Below are 20,350 nucleotides of genomic sequence, written 5' to 3'. Positions count from 1 at the left end.
TCTCACCCTATCTCTAAGGGAGAGCCCAGACACCCTGCGGAGGAAACTCATTTCAGCCGCTTGTATTCGCGATCTCGTTCTTTCGGTCACTACCCAAAGCTCGTGACCATAGATGAGGGTAGGAACGTAGATCGACCAGTAAATCGAGAGCTTTAAGTGTCTATATTAGCCTATTATCAAAATGACTAAGTGTATATATAATACACATATAAACATTTTTTAATTATTAATTTTCAAATATAATACTCTCCAGATCTCAGATAAGCCATAACAGTTAAATAAACCTATTATGTTTGAAGGCTTAACTTTAATCTATCAAACCGATTTCCTCAGGAATAAATGAAATACTTTAGTAAACCAAACATTTTACAACTAGATATTACGTAATATCGGTGTTTATCTTCCACTCATTGGGGAAAGCTAGCGAGAGTATTTATAACAATGTGCCGGGAGTCAGGCGTTCTCCCCTGGTATACCGAACCTGGAGCGCTCGGCCAGCTGACAGCTGGCGAGGTGAGTTGGCTGCTAATACAGCGGGAGCAGACATGTCCGAAAATGTCAGAACAATATTGCAATTAGGTGATGTATTGATGAACTGAGTAGATATTTGAGACTTTCAAAGCCACATTCTCGCCTAAAAACGTAAAAAATCATGTTGTGTCAATTAAAGTGTAATATAGCAAAATAATTTGCCGCTCTTCACCGTCATTGCCGCTTTGCTTGAACGTCTGCAGCCCAGATGCAAGCATGTAATCTGTCCTTATTGTTAACGCTTCTGTCACGCCTGGGGTCGTAGGTTAGGTTAAATATGGGTCTATGACATAGTTTTCAAAAGGTTGTGAATCGGCTTTCCAAATGAAAATGCAAGGTGGGGTTTCAAGATTTTCTCACTCTGAACCCCTTTTTTTCAATTCTATTTCCATGTGGTCGCGAGGCTGAACATATATATATATATAAAACCATATTCACAAAACTGCCAATGTGGTTGAGGCCTTCGTCTGCTTTTTTAGATATTGAGCAACTCCATAGCTAGTGCTGCGTTTCAGCCTGCAGCAGATAAGCACTGACTCATCATTGCAGGCATTTCCCTCAATAACGTTTTGCCAAATTTATCACCTTGGGATTGTTTTCAGAACTTCACCTGCTCATTATGATAATCAAGACGCTTGGAATAAATACCCACTTCTTGTGGGGAACACACTGTATCCACTCACAGCGTATTCTGTCAGTCGTGCTGATTTTGTGGCAACCTGTTCCTGATTCTGTGCAAACTGAACAGCCACCAGAGAGCTTTTATTTTTCCGAGAGGTTCAGATGCAGACAGTGTGCTCGTTGTGTTCCTGGCACGGTCAGCTTTGCAGTGCTTCCCAATGCAAACTCAGCCCTTTCTTTGTGATCATCATGATGTGGAGCGGCTGCTCTGTTGTTGAATGTGCAGAGTTTAATGAACAGAAGCCTAGTTTTACCCCCACATGGTGTGTGTGTGTGTGTGTGTGTGTGTGTGTGTTTTAAGAAGCTTATGTAGTTGTGAAGCTCAGCACGAAGGAGGAGCAAGGAGGCAGGAATGCACTCGCTCCTACACCAGTCAGCAATAACATTAGTTCAGGTGACGTGAGTAACTCCTCTCGTCCTGTTACAACAATGATCGGGGGAAACCTGCATTCTGGATGTTTCCTCTAAACTTGACACTTTCCCAGAAATTCCAGCGGCGCGGTCACATCCCACACATGGCAGCAGCCCCCACATCCAGGGCACGTTCAAATAGTTGTTTGAGTGGCAGAACAATGAGCTACTCATTCCTAAACCAGAGGTCATAATGTTGTGGCTGAATGATGTATGTTTAAAGGAATATTTTGGTCATTGTGAAGTGGGTTTCTGTGTAAAGGTTGTAAATGAACATATAATGAACATCCTACCTAAAGCAGGTAGCTCCTTAGTGGCCTGTTTGGAGAAATAGACTTTAATTCTGACAGAACTGATGAGCTAATGGCTAGTTTGAACACAGTTAATACCAAAGTGGATTGCTGTCGCTTTAAAATGGCTCCTGTTTCAAAATTTTCATAGTGCTTCATGCAGCCATTGTTTCATAAATAATTACTACACTGTCAATTCTGCATTTCATGGTTCTTTACAAGAGCAAATAGCAGCAGCAGCAGCAGCAGCAGCAGCAGTGAGATGTAGCACTTCCGGTGCATTCAGACTAGCCTGTCAGACTTTAACCTGAGATCATTCAAATAGATGTATACTAAAAATATTATTTCATCATAGCTTTTACACTGATAGCCATTTGAAAATATTTGAACTTTAACCCGTTTAGCACCATAATAATGGATATATTTATTAAAACGCCTGGTCTTTCTTGTCTATTTTTGTCAATAATTGTGTCAAAAAATACCGTATGTGTAAATAATTTACACCCTTTTTCCAGGAGAAGTAGAACTTTCAAAATCTGTCAAGTATTTAACGTTTGTATGTAATTAAATACCTAAAACTATTTGTTATAAGAAAAAAAAAGACAAAAACGGAGTTGAACATTTCTGAGATAGTAGCGAGGAGTTACGGTAATTTGAAATACACATGCGCCGCGGTGCCACCGGAGATCCCTGTGGTTTTAAAAGGGTTAAGCCTTCTCCTGACTGATCTTAAACCAAAACTAACCCCAGTGAGGCTTACCCTGCACCAACATCATGATGAAAACACTGTTTCTGTGTTTCTCTTATGGGGAGGGCAGTTTGCCAACAGAGATTATAATTTATTTGAAGCTGTGTTCCTTTGGAAATTATTATGTACAGAACTCTGTGTGAACTGAAAAGTTTCTTATTTTAGAGCCCACACAGAATAACATGAATGCATTGTTATTTAGAACCAATAATTACAGGTTCTTTCACACATGAGTTCACACACACAACTTTGTACAAAGGCTGGCAGCAGCTAATGTTTGTTATTCAGGCTGAATTATGCTTCAAAACTGGACACTGTTAATTAGGAGATCCTGACAGGTACTAAACAGATTTGAGTCTGTCTGTGTAGGTCTCAGTCTTAGGGTTAGATTTTATAGGATAAGAATAAATAATTAAAACTATGTTTGTGTTTTTAGACAGATTAGTGACTAAAATGTATTTATGCTTTGTTTTGAGGTTCTTTCTGCAGCTATCTTCTGTTATTATGTTTCTTTTGTAGTAACACATACATATTTTCAGTTTTGTAAAATATGACTGCTTATTAACCTTTATTTAACCAGGCAAATCCCATTGAGATCACAGATCTCTTTTTTAAGGGAGGCCTGGGCCTGAAGGCAGCCTAACATGCATGTTTTTAGGCTGTGGGAGGAAACTGAGAAAACCCACGCAAACAGAAGGAGAACATACAAACTCCACACAGAAAGACCAACCTGGGTCCAACTAAGGGCTTGAAACCCTTCTTGCTGTGAGGCAACAGTTCTAACCATTAAGCCATCGTTCTGCCAAATCAAACGTAACTTTGTCGAGTAATGTTTGATTGAAGAAATCAAAGAAATTACATACAGATAGGGCCAACATTATTGTCCCCTTTCATTAAAGAAAGGAAAAGAAAAACAGAATGGTTACTGGAGTCATTTGAAAAGATTAACAAATGAAAACATTGCTTATTAAATTTTGGCTGAACATTCTTATTAAAACAACAATTAAACTGGCCTTGACTGAAAGGATGGTACACCTAAAAAAGATTTAAACTTATTTGCCCACAGGGACATGTTAGACTAACGTGTGTCCTGTAATCAGCATCATAGGTGTCTTTAGTCTTGTAATCAGTCAGTCTGTCTGTTTAAAGGGTGTAAAGTAGTCACAGGGCTGTTTGGTATGATGGTGTGTACCACACTGAACATGGAGCACAGAAAGCTGAGGACAGAGTTGTCTCAGGAACTTAGAAAAAAAATTATTGAGCAGCATATTAAAGGTAAAGACTATAAGACCATCTCCAAGCAGCTGGATGTTCCTGTGACTCCAGCTGCACATATTATTTAGAAGTTTAAGGTCCACAGGACTGGAGCCAACCCCCCTAGATGTGGCTGCAAGAGGAAAACTGATGACAAACTGAAGAGACACAAATAGTAACCAAAAAGCTCAAAACAAATTCCAAAGAGATGTATTTTTTTACCTGCCTCTCCTTTCTGGGTCGTGGGGGGCGCTGGTGTCTATCTCCAGCAGTCACTGTATGAGAGGCGGGGGCCACCTTGGACAGGTCTCATGTCCATCAGAGGGACACATGGAGGCAAAGGACACAAACAGCCAATCACATTCTCACTCACACCTAGAGACAATTTAGGGTTACCAGTTAACCCAATATGCATGATTTGAGTCTGTGGGAGGAAACCAGAGTACCCGGAGTGAACCCAAACCAACATCAGATATTTGTAGTATTATTGTGGTTGTCTGACTGTTTAATAGTTGGAAAAAAAAATCCTAAAATAAATTAGTAATAATATAGTCTAGCCCTGTTCTGATCTTGCAGAGGCAAAACCATGGTACTAACGTGTTTGGTTTGTTGTGGCCAACTTTAAACAGACAAATGCCTTTTTTCCCTTGTTGTTTGATCATCTGTGATGCTGTGCAGCAGATAAGAAAGCACTTCAGGACAAAACAGAGTACTTTAGAAGTGGGTGCTGCTCAGCCTAACACAAGGGGTTTAAGGTTGTTTTCTCTTTACATCTGTTTTAAAACTGAACCAGGATTTATTTATTTGGAAAAATTTCCATAAAAAATGACCATGCTCCTAAACTCTTGTAATGAAACGCTTTCACTTTGTCTTTCAAACAGGCTGCGTGCTGCAGTGTGGTTGGAGAGAAGCTTCAGTTCCCTGTCAGCGCTGCGTCCACAGACGCAGCAGATCCTTGGAAATACACAGCATGTATATCTCCACTGGAGCTGCAGGTACATACTTTATACTCTGTAAAGTTATGGGTTTTTATTTTGGCTTATGTCTTTAACAAGAAGCAGCAGAAAACAGAGGTGCTTTCTTTGAAAGTGGCAGTTTAGTTTATTGAGAGAGTTTACTGAACATGATGTGTTGCCCAGCGCTGGCTACAGCATCAGATTCAATGGTTGGAGCATCATTCTGTGCTCGGCATTTACCCAGAAAAGCCAAATATCCATGCCAGGCTTATTCCCAGTAAGAAAGGCTCACTTTGTTTAAGCTTGTATTTGTCATGGGTTTATACAAGACTGATCAAACTGTGAAGTTATGACTCAAACTAGAGCTTTTCTGAAGAAAGTTTGAAGGGTAACAATGCAGCTACTGCCTGAAATGCCATCAAACAGCAACTTTCTTCTCCAAAGCCCAGCACTAATTTGAGGATTACTTTTGTAATAATCTGATCTTTGATATATAAACTGAGTAAGAAGTGGAAAGAAAACCAAGATCAAAATAAATGCTAAAGTTTCTGTTTAGGCTTTAAGTCAGTATCTCACAGGGCTGCAGCAGGATCTAGTTGGCAAACGGCATTCATGAGCGAGTCTTCAAAATGTTTGCAATGTTCCCAGTTTCCTCTCCCGAGTCGCAAAGGTTCGCAATCACGTTCAGCAAATTTTTGCGACAAATTTTCTCTCAGAACAGTTGCAAAGTCGTCGCCAGCATCTCCAACATGCCTCAAGAACGTTAAAGCTGTATTTTGACACCTGCATGGGAGCTCTCCTCTGCCAGAAAACATGTCCAGGTCTAAAAACCACACCTATGATAAATAATGATGATTAAGAAACTGGTCCAAAGCTGCCTATTGTCATTTCAAAAGTGTGCTCCAGCAGATTAAATTATAAACGTTGGGGCAGCAGCCAATGTGGGTATAAAGCAGCCTAAGGCTAGTATGATGTGGGTGGAGGAGGCAACGGAATAATATGCACGACCTAGAACGCAGTTTTGCGAGCCCTGCAGATGAAAATAGGCCATGATTTTCAATCAGTTAGACTTCAGCTGAATGTTTGTGAAGCATGTCTGAGCTGACGAGCTCTGAAGACGGCTGGGTTTTCTCCCTTCTTACACTAAAGTCCTGTTGCGCACATGGAAATTTTTCACAATTTTTGCTCATTTTGCCCTTGCTGGATGATGTACCACTACCAGAGTTTTCAGTGTCCTGAAGGAGGATCTCTTTGGCTAGATCGCCATGGTAACAGAGGCTTTGGTTGAGCATTTTGGTTGACTGTGAGTGAGGAAAAACCTTCACTTATTCTGGTTCTAATGATCTCCCAGACTGAAAACTCAGACTGTGTCAACATTTCTATGTTCTGCCCGACTTTGCAAGCTTTAAAATAAACATCAGATTGTCAAATAACATGAAATTTAAAATTCTGACCTCATCTTAAGTCAGCCAGAGTCGTGCATTTATGTGTTGATTAAATTGGTAAATGTTGGCATTTCAGTTGTCAAAGTTAATCACAGTCAGTCTTTCTTCATTGATATATTTTCATTTAATCCTTCAATCTAATAAATATATTGACTTTTTATTCTTGAGTACAAATCTTTCCATTTTTCTTCCCCCCAATTTGGCTAACTGACAGGATTTTCAGCACAAGAAATAGCCGAATAATACCCTTAGAAACCTGAATACACTCATAATTTTATTACTTGCTGTGCACCACTAAGAAGCTATAGTTAGACTGCAGTAAAAAATAATATAAAAAAAACAAGTGGATTGTACAGCAGGACACCATCAGAACCATATCAAGTTGATGATGTATAAAAGGCTGTAATTGTTTGTTTTGTCTGAGTTTGCAAAGATGTTTATTAAACGGTTACTATTAGATTTAATTCATTCGTCCCTGTGTATATCAGAAGATACTAAATAAAGAACAGTTTTAGTTGATCAGTAAAGTCATTTGCCTATATGAAACAGTGTCAGAGTTACCTAAACCTCATGATTGTGGAGTCAAAACCTTCAGTTCTTTCTGTCCCGATCTAAACAGCAGCAGGTATCCTGTTGATTTATAATTAACAGTTTCTGCAGCCTGTCAGGAATATTCTGCTTCTGTCTGTGCAGATCTGCTAATCTTTTCTGCCGTCGGTCATGATGGATACTTGAAATGCTTTTACAGCGTTGGGATGATACTATACTGAATATACTGTACATTTAACGCTGTTTATCCTCTATTTTACTCCTCACCATGTAGAGTAACTAAGAACACAAGGATGCTGAATTATATTAAAGCTATTTTTAAACCAGTGCGGTGTTTATAACATCCAAAGCACACTATGCTCTAAATAAAACCTGTGTGAAAAGCTCTGAGGCTAAAGTCAGGAATTATGTGATGATGTTTTTGTTTTGATTGTGGATTCACTATTGTTGCAGGGCAATAAAGGAAGTCTCTGGTCTTTTTTTTCCCCACTCTGGCTGTTTTGGATTAGTCTGGAAAAGTTTGAAAAGCCTTTCAGAATGTTTCCCTCCATGCTGGCTCATTTGTTTGACTTAGATCCAAGCTAGAACGCTCCTGGGTCGTCACGTAACGAGCGCTGGGATATGTAGGACAGAAGGCACTAATCCGGTCAACACACCAAGGTGTGCTGCTTAGTGTACTTTGTCTTAACCCACTGCTGCTGCATCACATGGCCTGCAGCATGTGATGTGGGACAGCCACGTCACATGCTGGACATCGTGTAATGTTCATCTTTAAAAGGCAAATAGAGAGTTTACATATGGACTTTACAGCAGGAGTCTCTGACTCTGAAACATTACTCACCTAATGACTAAAGTCAGTGAGCGCATACATGTCCTTTTTAGCTAACAGGGGTGTTTCCCTTTTGTAGTAAATGGAAATGTAACTATTTTTCACATTTTATCGATTAAAAGAAGAAAACAGATAAGAATTTGTCCAGTTCTAAGCAACAGTGCTAGAATAGGGAACTACAAAATAAACTAAATATTTTTCTGCCAAACATTTCCTTCAAGGAATGTAGGTCTTGTTTTCTGCAGTGTTGGGACTCCTAATGTTTTTTTTTTTTTATTGCTTTGTACAGTATTCCTTCTCATGTATGGTTTCTGAGCAAGACTTTTATCTCTGGAAGAATTTAGTTCATAATGATTTCACACACCTGCATGTCGTTGGCAAAATCGTGCAGTGCAGTTCCTCTGTAATCCACACCTTTTTAATCTACATGTTTTGTCTGTGGATTATATCTCAGCCAGCTTCCTGTTTCTGGCCACAGTGCCAAAATATTGAGTCCAGGTTTTAAAATACCAGAAGTGTTACAAGTGTTGTTATTTTAAGTTAGACAGCCGTTGTCAGTGTAGGCAATTATGTTTTTTTTTTTGTTTTTTTTTAAAAAGCTATCAAAAGTTCCTGGTAGTATCTGATGAGGTCTTCTGTTAACCATCAAAGGTCTCTGTTCAGTACTACTCTGGAATCCTGACATGCTGGAGCATGCAGGGCGGTAACTTTCTTTCTTTTCTCCTTTTTGCTATAGTTTCCTCTCTGGGTGAGATCCAGGTGACCATTTTTATGAAACATCTCTCTTGAGTTCAAGACTCACTTAGGAGTTGCATTGATGAGTCATTTTTAGCAAAAAGAAGTCATCGTTACAAGTCAGAACTCTTTAACAGAACAACAGCAATTAACGACTCCGTCAAAGGAGCATCTTTTTTTGCTTAAACCAGGAATTTTAACAACAGTCTACTCCTCAGTCATTTCTTCTGAACCATCTTAGATCAGTTTAAGATTTAATATACTTTTGTTCCTTATATCTATTGTGCGAGCTGTGATTACAGTGGCTCGAAAAAGTATTCACACCCCTTGAACTTTTCCACATTTTGTCAAGTTACAACCTCAAACTTCAAAATAATTTACTTGGGTAGACCAACACAAAACAAAGCTCAATTGTGTGTGTTGTGCATTTGTAGGCAGCTTCGTTGAGTCAATACTTTTTAGACCAGAGGTAGGCAACCCTGGTCCTGGAGGGCCACTATCCTGCATGTTTTTCTTGTTTCCCTGCTCCAACACACCTGATTCAGTGGTTAAATCACCTCTTCATGTTCTGCAGAAGCCTGGTAATCACCCATTGATTCAAATTAGGTGTGTTGGAGCAGGGAAACAAAAAAAACATGCAGGATAGTGGTCCTCGAGGATCAGGGTTGCCCACCCCTGTTGCAGAATCACCTTCTGCTTCATTTCCAGCAGCAGGTTTGTCTCTACCAGCTTGTAACTCAGTCAGATTGGATGGAGAACATCTGTGAACAGCAGTTGTTTTCAAGTCTTGCCACAGATTCTTAGTTGGATTCAGGCCTGGACTTTGACTGGACCATTCTAACACATGAATAGGCTTTGATCTGACCCACTCCATTGTAGCTCTGAGTGGATGTTTCAGGTCGTTCTCCTGCTGGAAGGTGAACCTCTGACCCAGTGTCAAGTCTTCACAGCCTCTAACAGGTTTTGTTCAAGGACTGTCCTGTATTTAGGTTTCCCTGTCTCTGCTGAAGAAAAGCATCCCCACATCATGATGCTGCCACCACCATGTTTCACAATGAGAATGGTGTTTTCAGGGTGAAGTGCACTGTTAATTTTCTGCCTTGTATATGCCCAAAAATTCAGTTTTGGTCCTATCTGAGCAGAGCACCTTCTTCTGCATGTTTTTTGTGTTCCTACATGGTATGTGACAGACTGCAGACAGGACTTCTTCATCTTGGTAGCTTGGTAGTTGTGCTGAACAGCACTGTGAGAAGTTCCAAACTTGGAATATTGTTTTATAACTTCACTGTGCTTTAAACTTCTCAACATTTTTATCCCTGACCTGTCTGGTGAGCTCCTTGGTCTATATGATGCTGTTTAATCACTAATGTTCTGTAACAAACCTCTGAGGCTCACAGAACAGCTGGATTTATACTGAGATTAAATTACAATCCTTTAAAAACTAAAACTATGTTTTGTTTTTTTTCTTCAACTTGACATTTATGCTTCATTTTGTGTTTGTTTTATCACGTAAAATCCCAGTAAAATACTTTGAAGTTTGTGGTTGTAACTTGACAAAAAGTGGAAAAGTTTGAGGAATGGAAATACTTTTTTAAGGCCCTGTAAAGCATGATTTCCTGTCTCTTCCCCAGCTGCAGCTACATATGCAGGAAGCTGAAGATGAAATTGAAGTGAGCTGGGGGGTGTCACATCTGGACACAGAGGCGCTGCAGCTCACGCCACTTTTCACACAGGTAAGTGTGAAGCTGAGTGTAAATAGACCCGCTCAGGTATCAGGTATGAAAAACGAGTTTAGTTTTATGTTACAGTCATTGAAATGTGGGTCTGTCACCAAGTGTTTAATAGGTTCCACCCATGTATGAACAACACTTATACTCATGTGGCTGAGGAGCTACATGAGTATAAGAAGGAGCTGAGGAGTGTTTAAACATTTTACTTTACTTAATATTTTTTTTTACATTCACATATGTTTAGTTCTGAATTTCCTTTTATTTTGCATCAAGTTTAGGCCAAATTAATCATAAAAAATTAATTTATCTATTTTTTTCCTTAACAAAAAAGCGTCTTTGTGGAGATTATAACACATTTTCCTTTGACACCTGACCTGTAGAAGGCAATTTCTGGTTTACCTTGGATAAATAAGAATTTTTAACTTTTCGGAGCGTTTAGCAAGTCCTACCTTGCTGTATATGAGCTGCTACCATAGAGACCTCCAACTAGTAAGGGTGATGTGAAAGGATTTCTTTTCTGTTTAACGATCTGATATTAATAGGATTCACAATGATATGAAGTATTTGTGCCAAGATTCTTATAAAAGAAAACAAATTGAGTAAAGATGAGAGAGTAAGTTATTTTTGTTTTTGCACTTCCTGAGCTGGACGTTGTCACTTTTAGTTTTTAACACAGCACGAGTATAACAGATCTGAAGCTGTCGTCTCTCCAGCAGGACGTTACCAACACCTGCAGCGCAGCAGCAGTAAAGCAGCAGCTAAAGCGGCTCTTAGGTGCAACCCGTCCATCTGTCCTGCTGAGCTGCAGGCCCGCTCAGGCCTCAGAGGTCAAGGTGAGAGGACGTCACATGACTCAGCCAGGGCTGCTGATCCTGCTCATTGTTGGATAGGTGTCATCTTGTTTGGTTTGAGGGCAGAGTTTATCTCAGTGGAGGTTGTAAATTTGCATCTGCTCCAATAACACTGGGGTAAAATGTAACTGCAGACCAAATAGTGTCAAGTTTCTTTTTTGTCTCACCATAAAAATACTTTTACTCCTCGGTCTTACAGAACCTCATGTTAGAATACGTTTTTACCTTTACATAATAAGTTGTTAGCCTGTTTAAATCTAATCAGTGCTCATAGACGGGGTGATCAGATCAGTGTTTTAAATATTGTCAAGAAAATTTGCAATGAGTTCAGAAAGTATCCTGATCCCCTTCACTGTTGAGAGTTTTGTTATGTAGCTGTTTGATGCTAGTCACCTAAATTATTTTTTCCTCAGTAATCTACACTTGGTACCCTATAAAGTGAAACAGATTTTTAGAAAGAAAAATGTAATTTTTTAAAATAATAAACTAAAATATCATATTTCCGTAAGTATTCAGACTCTTTACTGAGTTGAAGCACCTTTGTCAGTAGTTCCAGCTTCAAGTCTTTTTATGTGTAAAGAAACAATTCTGGATCCAGTATAAAGAATATTTTTCAACAAATAGAAGGCATACACTGTGTGTAAGAAAGCCAACTTCCTGCATTCACTGAGAGTCAGTTAGTGTAAAGAAATATTTGAAGAACTGTAGCATCAGCCTACAATGTAAGAAAGATTTCTGAACCCACTGCATGTGTTTGTAAAGTAAATGAGAATTTGCATCAGAACTACTTGAATTTAAAATTTACATGTTTATTGTAAATCCAATGCAAATCAGGAACAAGAGGAACTTGTTTAAACAGGCTTGTTCTGAACAGATTTCTCATTCATATTTAAACCACCTGTGTGTGTTTAAACACACGCTGAATGTCACACACATTCAGACAGAACTGTGATACCTCTGTGAAAATGGGATTGCTCTGTTCATGTTGTTGTTTGCTAATATTCTCACATTATTCATTTTTTTGGGCCTTCAACAGGAAGCCCAGAACAAAGTGGTGTCCCCCCCGAAGCCCCCACGAGCCCACGACTGGAAGCTGCTAGTTAAAAACACGCGGGTCTCGTTCAGTCAGGAGGAAGAAGCTGCAGGCTGGTCTGCAGAAGGTTGGTCTGCAGACATACTGACCGGGTTTTACCTTCTGTTGCAAAGCTGAAATGTGTGAAGAGAGAGTAAAGGTGCACACATCAGCCACATTTTCTTTTCTTTAGACATTTGACTGATGTTGTTCTTTTTATTCACTTGAAGCTTCTATGTTTCCCAGAATGTTTTATTATTTTTTTTCTGTGATGCAAACTAAACTTTCTTCAGGCTGAAAAACAGCTGATGTGGTTTATAATGTCTAACCTCGGTCAGAGTTTACCCTGACTGCTGTTTACTTCACCAACAAAGGCAGAATAGATTTCTTTGTGTTCTACCAGTTTCAGCTAAACATTGTTTGCTTTGTGTGGCAGTAATATTACACCCACCTCAGTGACACCACACCCAGGGGGGAGAATTACAAATACTCCTAACACATGAGGAGAATTCGTAATGATTAATATTCAGAGTTGATGAGTGGATGTTGGCGTTATTATCCAATTATTAAAATGTTGGACATTAAAGAGATATTTAAGTAATTTTGTAATGAGGTTCTGTGGAAAGGTTAAAAACAACAAGTATATTGCAGATAGGTCTGTGAACAGTCACAGTTGGCTGAAATAGTTTACATCAGAAAAGACTGATGAGCTAATGGCTAGTCTGAATGCAACCAGGACCAAAGTAGATTGTTGTCATCTTAAACAGCTCCAATCACAAAAAAATGTCACAGCAGTTGACATGAACTCTATTTTATAAACATTTAGAATGCCTTCATGTTCATATTACTTGATTATTTACATGGAATTTTGTGGTTATCTGAAGCACAAAAGGCAGCAGCAGTAGCAGCTTGCTGTAACACTTCCAGTGTAGCCTGGGGTCACAACAATCCATTTTGGAAGTGGGTCTGTTTGCTTGTCAGTATTGTCCAAACAGATTTTGTTGTCTGAAAGCAATTCTAATCTTCAAAATTTCCCAGCAGTTCATTCAAACTCGATTATTTAAACATTTGCACTATAATCCATTTCACATTTCAGGGTTATTTTGACAGAAATGTTATACTTTTGCTGAAGGTATCCACAGACTGCATTGGAAGTGCTACAGCTAGCTGCTGCTGCTGTTTGTGCTTGCAGCTAACCATAGACATCTTTGTGAATATCTGTCATGTGAAATGGATGGTGGCATTAAGGTCAACGAAATAATGTTGCAATCAAATTTTTGAGATTGGAGTTGTTTTCACTTTAAAATGTATGAAATATCCCTTTTGCCATCATCCTCTACAACTTAGTTTTGGTTAAATAATGTGATGAGTCATTTTTCAGTATTTGGTACTTCAATACAGCAGACATAATATATATATATATCAAATTTAAATATTTTTCAACCTTATAAGTAAAAGACACAATCAGTTTTATGTTTTTTATTTGAGTTGTTTTGTTAATCTCAAGCAGTAATCCACAAACCTTTTTCTTAATTCATCTTGTTCATATGCTGTCTCTCTGCCGTCTGTTTCAAATGTTTGAATATATTTCCTTCTGATTGACAGGGTTCATGTGATTTTTTTTTCCTGTGAAACTGACTGTGGTGTGTTGTGCTGTGTGTGCAGGCAGCATGAACCCTCTGTGTGTTCTGCAGCTAAATGACCCTCCACAGAAGTTTAACACCTCTGCTCTGAAAAACACCACCAGTCCTGCCTGGGACCAGCCCTTCATCTTGTAAGTTTACCAGCAATCAACCGTCACCGTACACGCAGAAATGACTTGTTATGGTTTACATAATTAAATTTTATTTAAGTGATTATTTTAAATACTTTTTCACCAGTGAATTGAATGGACGATCCAAAGAGCTTAGTGTTCTGTTGATAAATGATGGCAAACCTCCAGAAAGTAAGCAAAACTCGTATATCTGTGGATATTTATTTTGTAAGCAGTGAAATGAAATTAGAATATGTTTTGACTCTTCAAGACTCAGTTACATTTCCTTGTTTTTGTCTTCAGTTTCTTTATTAGGTCAGGTGTGTGTGCCTTTAGATCTTGTGAAGAAGCAGCCCAAAGGACAGCAAACATTTACACTCGTAACCAAAGACACAGTGGCTGGATCACTGACTACAGAGGTAAGGTTAGCCTGATCACCTGTGTGACAGCATCATGGATACCTTTAATGTCAACAGCTTTGACAGATCCGTATGTGTTTGATTTACAAAGACTGTTAAGTTGAATTTTTCTCTCTAAAGTTTACTTACCTGGAGCCCAGCGAGGTGAGGTCCTGGCACCCTCCCACTCCCGCTGCCAGTAAGAGGGTGGAAATGGACCGTACGGTGATGCCGTGTGGAACAGTGGTCACCACTGTGACTGCAGTGAAGAGCAAGCCGGGACGACCTCTCCCACTCAACAACACTGGTACAACCCTGAGACCACTCAGACTGGAATATATGTGCCATACCCAAGAATGCCAAAGATATAAATCAGTTATTTATATAAAATGCCTTTTTTAATTATTTATTTTTTTGGAAAAGCACTCCATCGAGATCAATCTGGTGATTAAACCCCAAGAATTTTCTTATTAAGTGTTCAGTTCAAAGCAGCTGCAGATTTATTATCTGTAAAAGGAAGCATAAGAGGATTTCCTGATTTCCTTGACAGATAGCAGAGATTTTTATGCCTCTTTTTCACAAGTTGACACAATTTCTTGAGGTCTTTATAGGAATGTCTTACTTGTTTTGGTCAAAATACAACAATCCTCCTTATAAAGCCCATGTTGAGAGCTTTATTTTATTTTAGGCAGGGTAGCGAGACACTTGAGTCCAATATCTTTCCTTTTTGGTGTGGGTGTATTTTGGAGGTGGTTGTATAACACTCAATAACCCTTGAAGAAAACCTTCGGTGACTGTTTAAAATAGCAGTCACAGCAAACTGAGATGAATCTGGCAAACCATTATTTTTAAGTACTTCACCTGCAGTTTGGCCATTAAAAGCTGGTAATGTTGGGTTTATCTTTTAGTTGAAATTAGTAATAATTTTGTTACATTTAAATAAGTTTAAAGATGGTAGAGCTTTACACTTCTATTCTGAACTAAAGACGCACAGATATGAACTGTGTGAGATCATTATAAACTCTGAAGTCTCAAAAGCACCAGGCTGGTTTTTCCTCTTTTGTGTGTGTGTGTGTGTAGTGCCTTCAGATGCCAGTTTAAACTGTATGTCCTCAAGCACATAAAAAGTGAAACTTTTCACATTTTCCTACATGTTTATCAAAGGTTCCAGTGCATAAGCATTGAAGCCCCATTATTACTATTTGGCCATTATTTTTCAGTACACATGGATACAGGGTCTCAAAAAAGTCTTTGAATTCCTTGAACTTTTACAAATTTTGTCATGTTACAACCACAACCTTTGAAGTATTTTACTGGGACTTCACACTACAAGAACATTTCCAAGAGATGCTCAAAGCTTGGGATATTGTTTTATTACCTAACCCTACTATAAACTTCTCAACAAGTTTATTTCTGACTTGTCTTCTGTGCTCCTTGGTTTTCATGATTCTGTTTGATCACCAATGTTCTGTAACAAACCCCTGAGGCTCACAGAACAGTTGGATTTATACTGAGATGAAATCACACACAGGTGGACTCTGTTTAGATAACTTCTGAAGGTGACTGGTTTTACTGGGTTTTCGTTCAGAGTGTCAGAGCGGGCTGAATATAAATACATTCACACTTTTCAGGATTTCTTTTTTTTAAGAATGTTGAAAACATTTATTTTCATTCTACTTCACAATTATGTGCTCCTATGTGTTGCTCTATTTAATAACATCCCAGGAAAATAAAGTGACAAAATGTGGAAAAGTTCAAGGGGTGTGGCCTAAAACTACATTGCATTTGCATACAGTTTGTGTGTGTGTTTGTGTGGTTTATGTTGACTCAGGAATCTGAATTATAGAGTATACTGAGGCAGTGTTGTGACTCCTCAGATCTTGCCCTGAAGCCGGTGGACAGCAAGCCCAAGCTGGCTGAGCGTCGGGTTTCAGAACAGGTGTCCATGCTGGGGGGCACCGTGAGCAAGGCTTTGTCCTCCTCTGACACAGAGCTGCTCATGCTCAATGGAACGGACCCCGTGGCCGAAGCAGCAATCAGACAACTCCACCAGTCTGCCAAGCAGAAGCTCAAATCCCCCGTGAAGAAGAGCACCATCATCATCTCAGGCATCGCCAAAGTACTTCATCATACTGTTTTAATGTTTCAAATCATCTCAATGCTTTACTTTTGAGTTTTACTTTATTGGGGTAAAAATACACACTGTTTTTGAAATGAGAATGTCCTTCTTTTCTTTTTTCTCTCCAGACACCCATGTCTCAGGACGATGAGCTGGCTCTGATGGCAGGCTATGCTGCAGCGATGGATGCCTCGATGTCAGAGAGCAGCTCCACTCAGGATGTAACCAGAGCGATCGCATCAGGGACCAGCAGTCCTCCAGAGGTGTCTGAGCCCCAGGAAGGCCCCACCGGAGTTGGATCACCTCCAGAGGACTGGGAGACCCAAACCGGAGAGGAGCTAGACAATACTTCACTCTCCATGTGTGTGTCTGAGGCGAGCTGCAAGAAGAGCAGAGGTGAGAAGTCACAAAGATTTAACGGTGGATAAACACAGTTGTGTCAGTCTGTTGTGAAGAGCAATATTTGATAAATCAGACCTTTTAAAGTTAAGTCTTTTTCGCCACATGCCTTGTAGGCAAGACACTAAGAAGTCACTAGCTAACAAAAACTACATGGTTCTGGCTATTAAAACATGTTTATATCAAATTGTAGTTTAACAAGCTTCAATTAGTGGTATTTATTTATAGTAGTTTGGATTTATTTCCACAACACTAACACTGTTACAGATTTCAGCTTCAGTCCTCCTTCTTACAACTCTAATTGTCAACAATACAATATTTACAAAATGCAATAACTTCACCAGGAATGTTTGTGTTCTTTTATGTTGTTATTTTGATTTGTGCATTTTCTTATAAGATGCTGGCAGTTTGAGATACGTTGACGTCTTCGGGGAGCATCTGTTCATCTTTAAAAGGGTTATGGAGTTGAACACACTGATTCTTTTTTCTTTCTTTTTTTTTTGGAAGATTTGTAACCCAAGTCCAGCCTGTCTCTCATTTTTCTTTGATTCTCTGTTTGAGACTGGAAAATTTACAGTGTAGGAACATTTTAACACTGATTGGTTCCAAAGGTTCAATTCAGTTTATTTATGTGGCGCTGATTCACAAAAAATGCCATCTCAGGGCACTATGCAAGGAAAGAACCAGTCCACATTTAGTCTAAAACAGATCTGGATTCAAATCCAGTTACAGTCAGTTCATTCTCATAATAATAAAATAAAGTCACATAGAGTCCAATATGAAATTCTAATTATTTACAAATTTTCTTATTTAATAGGGGTGTCACGGTACAGAGGTCTTACACAAATACAAAGACCAGATGACAAATACATGTTTCTGTTTTCTTTTTTTGGCCAAGAAGTTGCTGTTTTTTCCAGCCACTCTGTGTCTGTCAGACTGTTAGAGAAATGCCCTCACATAACATTCGCTGACGACTGGAGGAGGAAAAGAACTAGCAACAACATTTGTGATGTTTGGAGATTTTCTGCCTGTTTAACTGAAGCAACTATAACACAACAGTCTCCAGCTTCATCCCACACTGAGTGAAAGTCTTTTGATATGTTGGAGGAGGCCTGCACCGAGAATCATCATAAAATAAAAAAAACAAATTAGGGCTGCAGAGCAAGGTGATCACTCTGTCAGTGGAAAGGCTTTCTGACTGAATGTGTCGAGGTGTGTGACACACAAACGTACAGGGGTGTGTGTGTCTTTCTGATTAAATGTGTCAAGCTGCATGCTGTGGACTCCAGCTGCTCGCTGGGTGGAAAGTTGTGTTCGTGGAGTCCTGCATGACTCTAATGAGCCCTGAGGCCGAGCCTCCTTCAGCTACCTGGAGTTAGCAGGTCGTCGGAGCCACAGCAATAAACCTCGAACAAGCGGGTTTAACCAAAAATGGTTAGTTGAGCCGAAATTCAGCGGGTGGCTTTACGAGACCAAATATGATAAGCATGTTTTGTGCTTAGTGAAAATATTATCCTTGTTTACCAGTAAAATGATGCTATTAAATTCAGCATTCGATATGCACAGTACAGTACAGCATCTCTCTATTTTTCTGAGTTGTCTGTTGTTATTCATTGGTCTTGACGTGAGACGTGTGTTGGTGCTTTGTTTGCACTTTTTCATTTATGTTAATTTCATTTATTTGTAAATGTGACTTACATTAGGATTTTAATTAGGTGCAATCAGTCAGTATTTATTTGTATTTTCTTACAATATCAAATAATAAATAGCCATATTTTCAACTTTCCTGTCAACTTTAATAATTTTTTTTTACAAAATCACGGTTGGCTGGCGAACAGCCACCTACCACTGGGCTTAGCCTCTTTTCTGGGGGAAACCCTGGTTTGACATATGTCCTATAAAGCTCTGTTTGTTCAAATTGGATGAATAAGACTACAGTGGATTTTTTTTTTTTTCTTTTATTCTGTATTCTCCAGGTAGCAAATTCTTGCTGTCCACCTTAGAGCCTCCCCAATAACAACTGTGGTTTGTTTTTCTGGTTCTGGTTCTGGGAAGGTTATCATGCTGTATTAAAAAAATATACATTTTTTTTTCATTTGGCATTTGTTTCTGATACTGATACTGGGCCAGTACATACTGAGGTATGTACTGGCCCGTAGGTATGACGTAGGCATACCGCTACCCTCCTACTGTTTAAAGAAACTAGCAGATTGTAATGAATGTTCCCCATCCTGAGCAGCATGTTGGGAAAGGTGAAAAGGAACAACTTCCTTTTACCAGGAAAAACCTTCAGCAGAAATGGAGTCTGAATGTGCAGCCATCTACCTTAACCGGCATATAAAAAAGTTGAAAACCAGGTTTCAGAGTGAGAAAATGCTTAAATGCCACTGTTGTGTTCTCACATGGACAGCCTAAACACAAGCTTTTGAAAACTATGATGCCATGGACCCACCTCTAATGTAACCTACGACTCCAAGTGTAACAGATGTGACAACAACAATAATGACACAATCCAGGCTTGTGTTTGTGCTGCAGACACCAGGTGCTCAAATACAGCAAAGCCTGAATTAACAGACAGAGCTGATGCACAATAAAGTTGGCTCAAATCAAGCAGAGCAAAAAGCCCTTATTATTACACCGAATAATTTTAGGCCAAATTTCAACAATACAAAAAAGAAATGTTGCAGAAAAAAACTACAATATACATCAAGTAATGTGAAAAATGGGAATGTTTTGAAAGACATCCCTCTGGAAACTGTACCTGAAATCATCCAGTATGTGTGAACTTGAGCTGACATTACTCCCAGTCAGCAGGAGTTTAATGTGAGACAAAAGAGAAGTTTTACTTTGTCATCTGTCCACAAAAAAAGGTTTGGTTTTTGCTTCTGTAGTCTCCATTCTTGTCTTTTTCTTCTTGTGTTCACAGTTTGGAGCGTCGTCTTCATGTCTTCTTTCCTGTTTCTGATATATTTTTATGGCAGCGTTACAGCGCCACATACAGACCTGGCATAGTCACTACAACATTTGGGTGGTTTTATGTGTTCTGTGTGGATGAAAACATTTCTAGAAACAGGGTTGTGTTTACGAGAAAACATTGTATTTTCTGTGAGGACAGTGACTTTTGTGGTCAGAATCAGGCAAAGGCTCATGGTAAGCTAGTAGACAACTAACAACATGGTTTTAGATACAAGATGAACAAAAAAAAAAGCTTTTTTTACTGTTGTATTTCCTTGTTTTAACTTTATCTGTTTAAGTGTAGTATTTTTTTTTATGGAATGTGTCATTGAGTGTTTTAAAGGCACCAATAAATCAATTTTTATTATATTATTATTAATAATAACATAAATGTTGATGATAGGACTGGGCAATATGAACTCATTAATGCAGCAACATTTGGGGCCTTATGAGATTCAGTATATTGCAATCGCAACATTTCAAAATCCACATTTAGTGGCTGTATTATTATTTAATTCAACACTTTAGACTTTGGCTGTCTGATCCTTGTTCTGTCATCAAAATTAAAAAAAAAAAAAACCCAACTGTTTTCACATAAAGTCTCACAGAAGTGACTTTCTACCAGATCAGCTGTAAAACAAAAG

The 20,350-nt window shown here is 38.9% G+C and overlaps 1 protein-coding gene across 2 annotated transcripts in view; it reads left to right on the top strand.

The window, feature by feature from the left end:
* LOC108244703 (C2 domain-containing protein 2) overlaps positions 1-20,350 on the top strand; it is a 32,317-nt gene that overhangs the window by 4,396 nt on the left and 7,571 nt on the right. The window contains exons 3-12 of one of the 2 annotated variants that reach the window (XM_017431111.3): positions 4,797-4,910; positions 10,061-10,162; positions 10,873-10,992; positions 12,047-12,170; positions 13,748-13,856; positions 13,963-14,027; positions 14,139-14,254; positions 14,375-14,540; positions 16,111-16,352; positions 16,481-16,748. In XM_017431111.3, coding sequence (XP_017286600.1) covers positions 4,797-4,910; positions 10,061-10,162; positions 10,873-10,992; positions 12,047-12,170; positions 13,748-13,856; positions 13,963-14,027; positions 14,139-14,254; positions 14,375-14,540; positions 16,111-16,352; positions 16,481-16,748 — 1,426 coding nt within the window. The remainder of the gene's footprint in view (positions 1-4,796; positions 4,911-10,060; positions 10,163-10,872; positions 10,993-12,046; positions 12,171-13,747; positions 13,857-13,962; positions 14,028-14,138; positions 14,255-14,374; positions 14,541-16,110; positions 16,353-16,480; positions 16,749-20,350) is intronic. The other variant, XM_017431113.3, reaches the window with a different exon arrangement.

Source organism: Kryptolebias marmoratus, linkage group LG13 (assembly GCF_001649575.2).
Source record: "Kryptolebias marmoratus isolate JLee-2015 linkage group LG13, ASM164957v2, whole genome shotgun sequence".
Lineage (NCBI taxonomy): Eukaryota > Metazoa > Chordata > Actinopteri > Cyprinodontiformes > Rivulidae > Kryptolebias > Kryptolebias marmoratus.
This window is presented reverse-complemented; position numbering and strand designations above follow the sequence as displayed.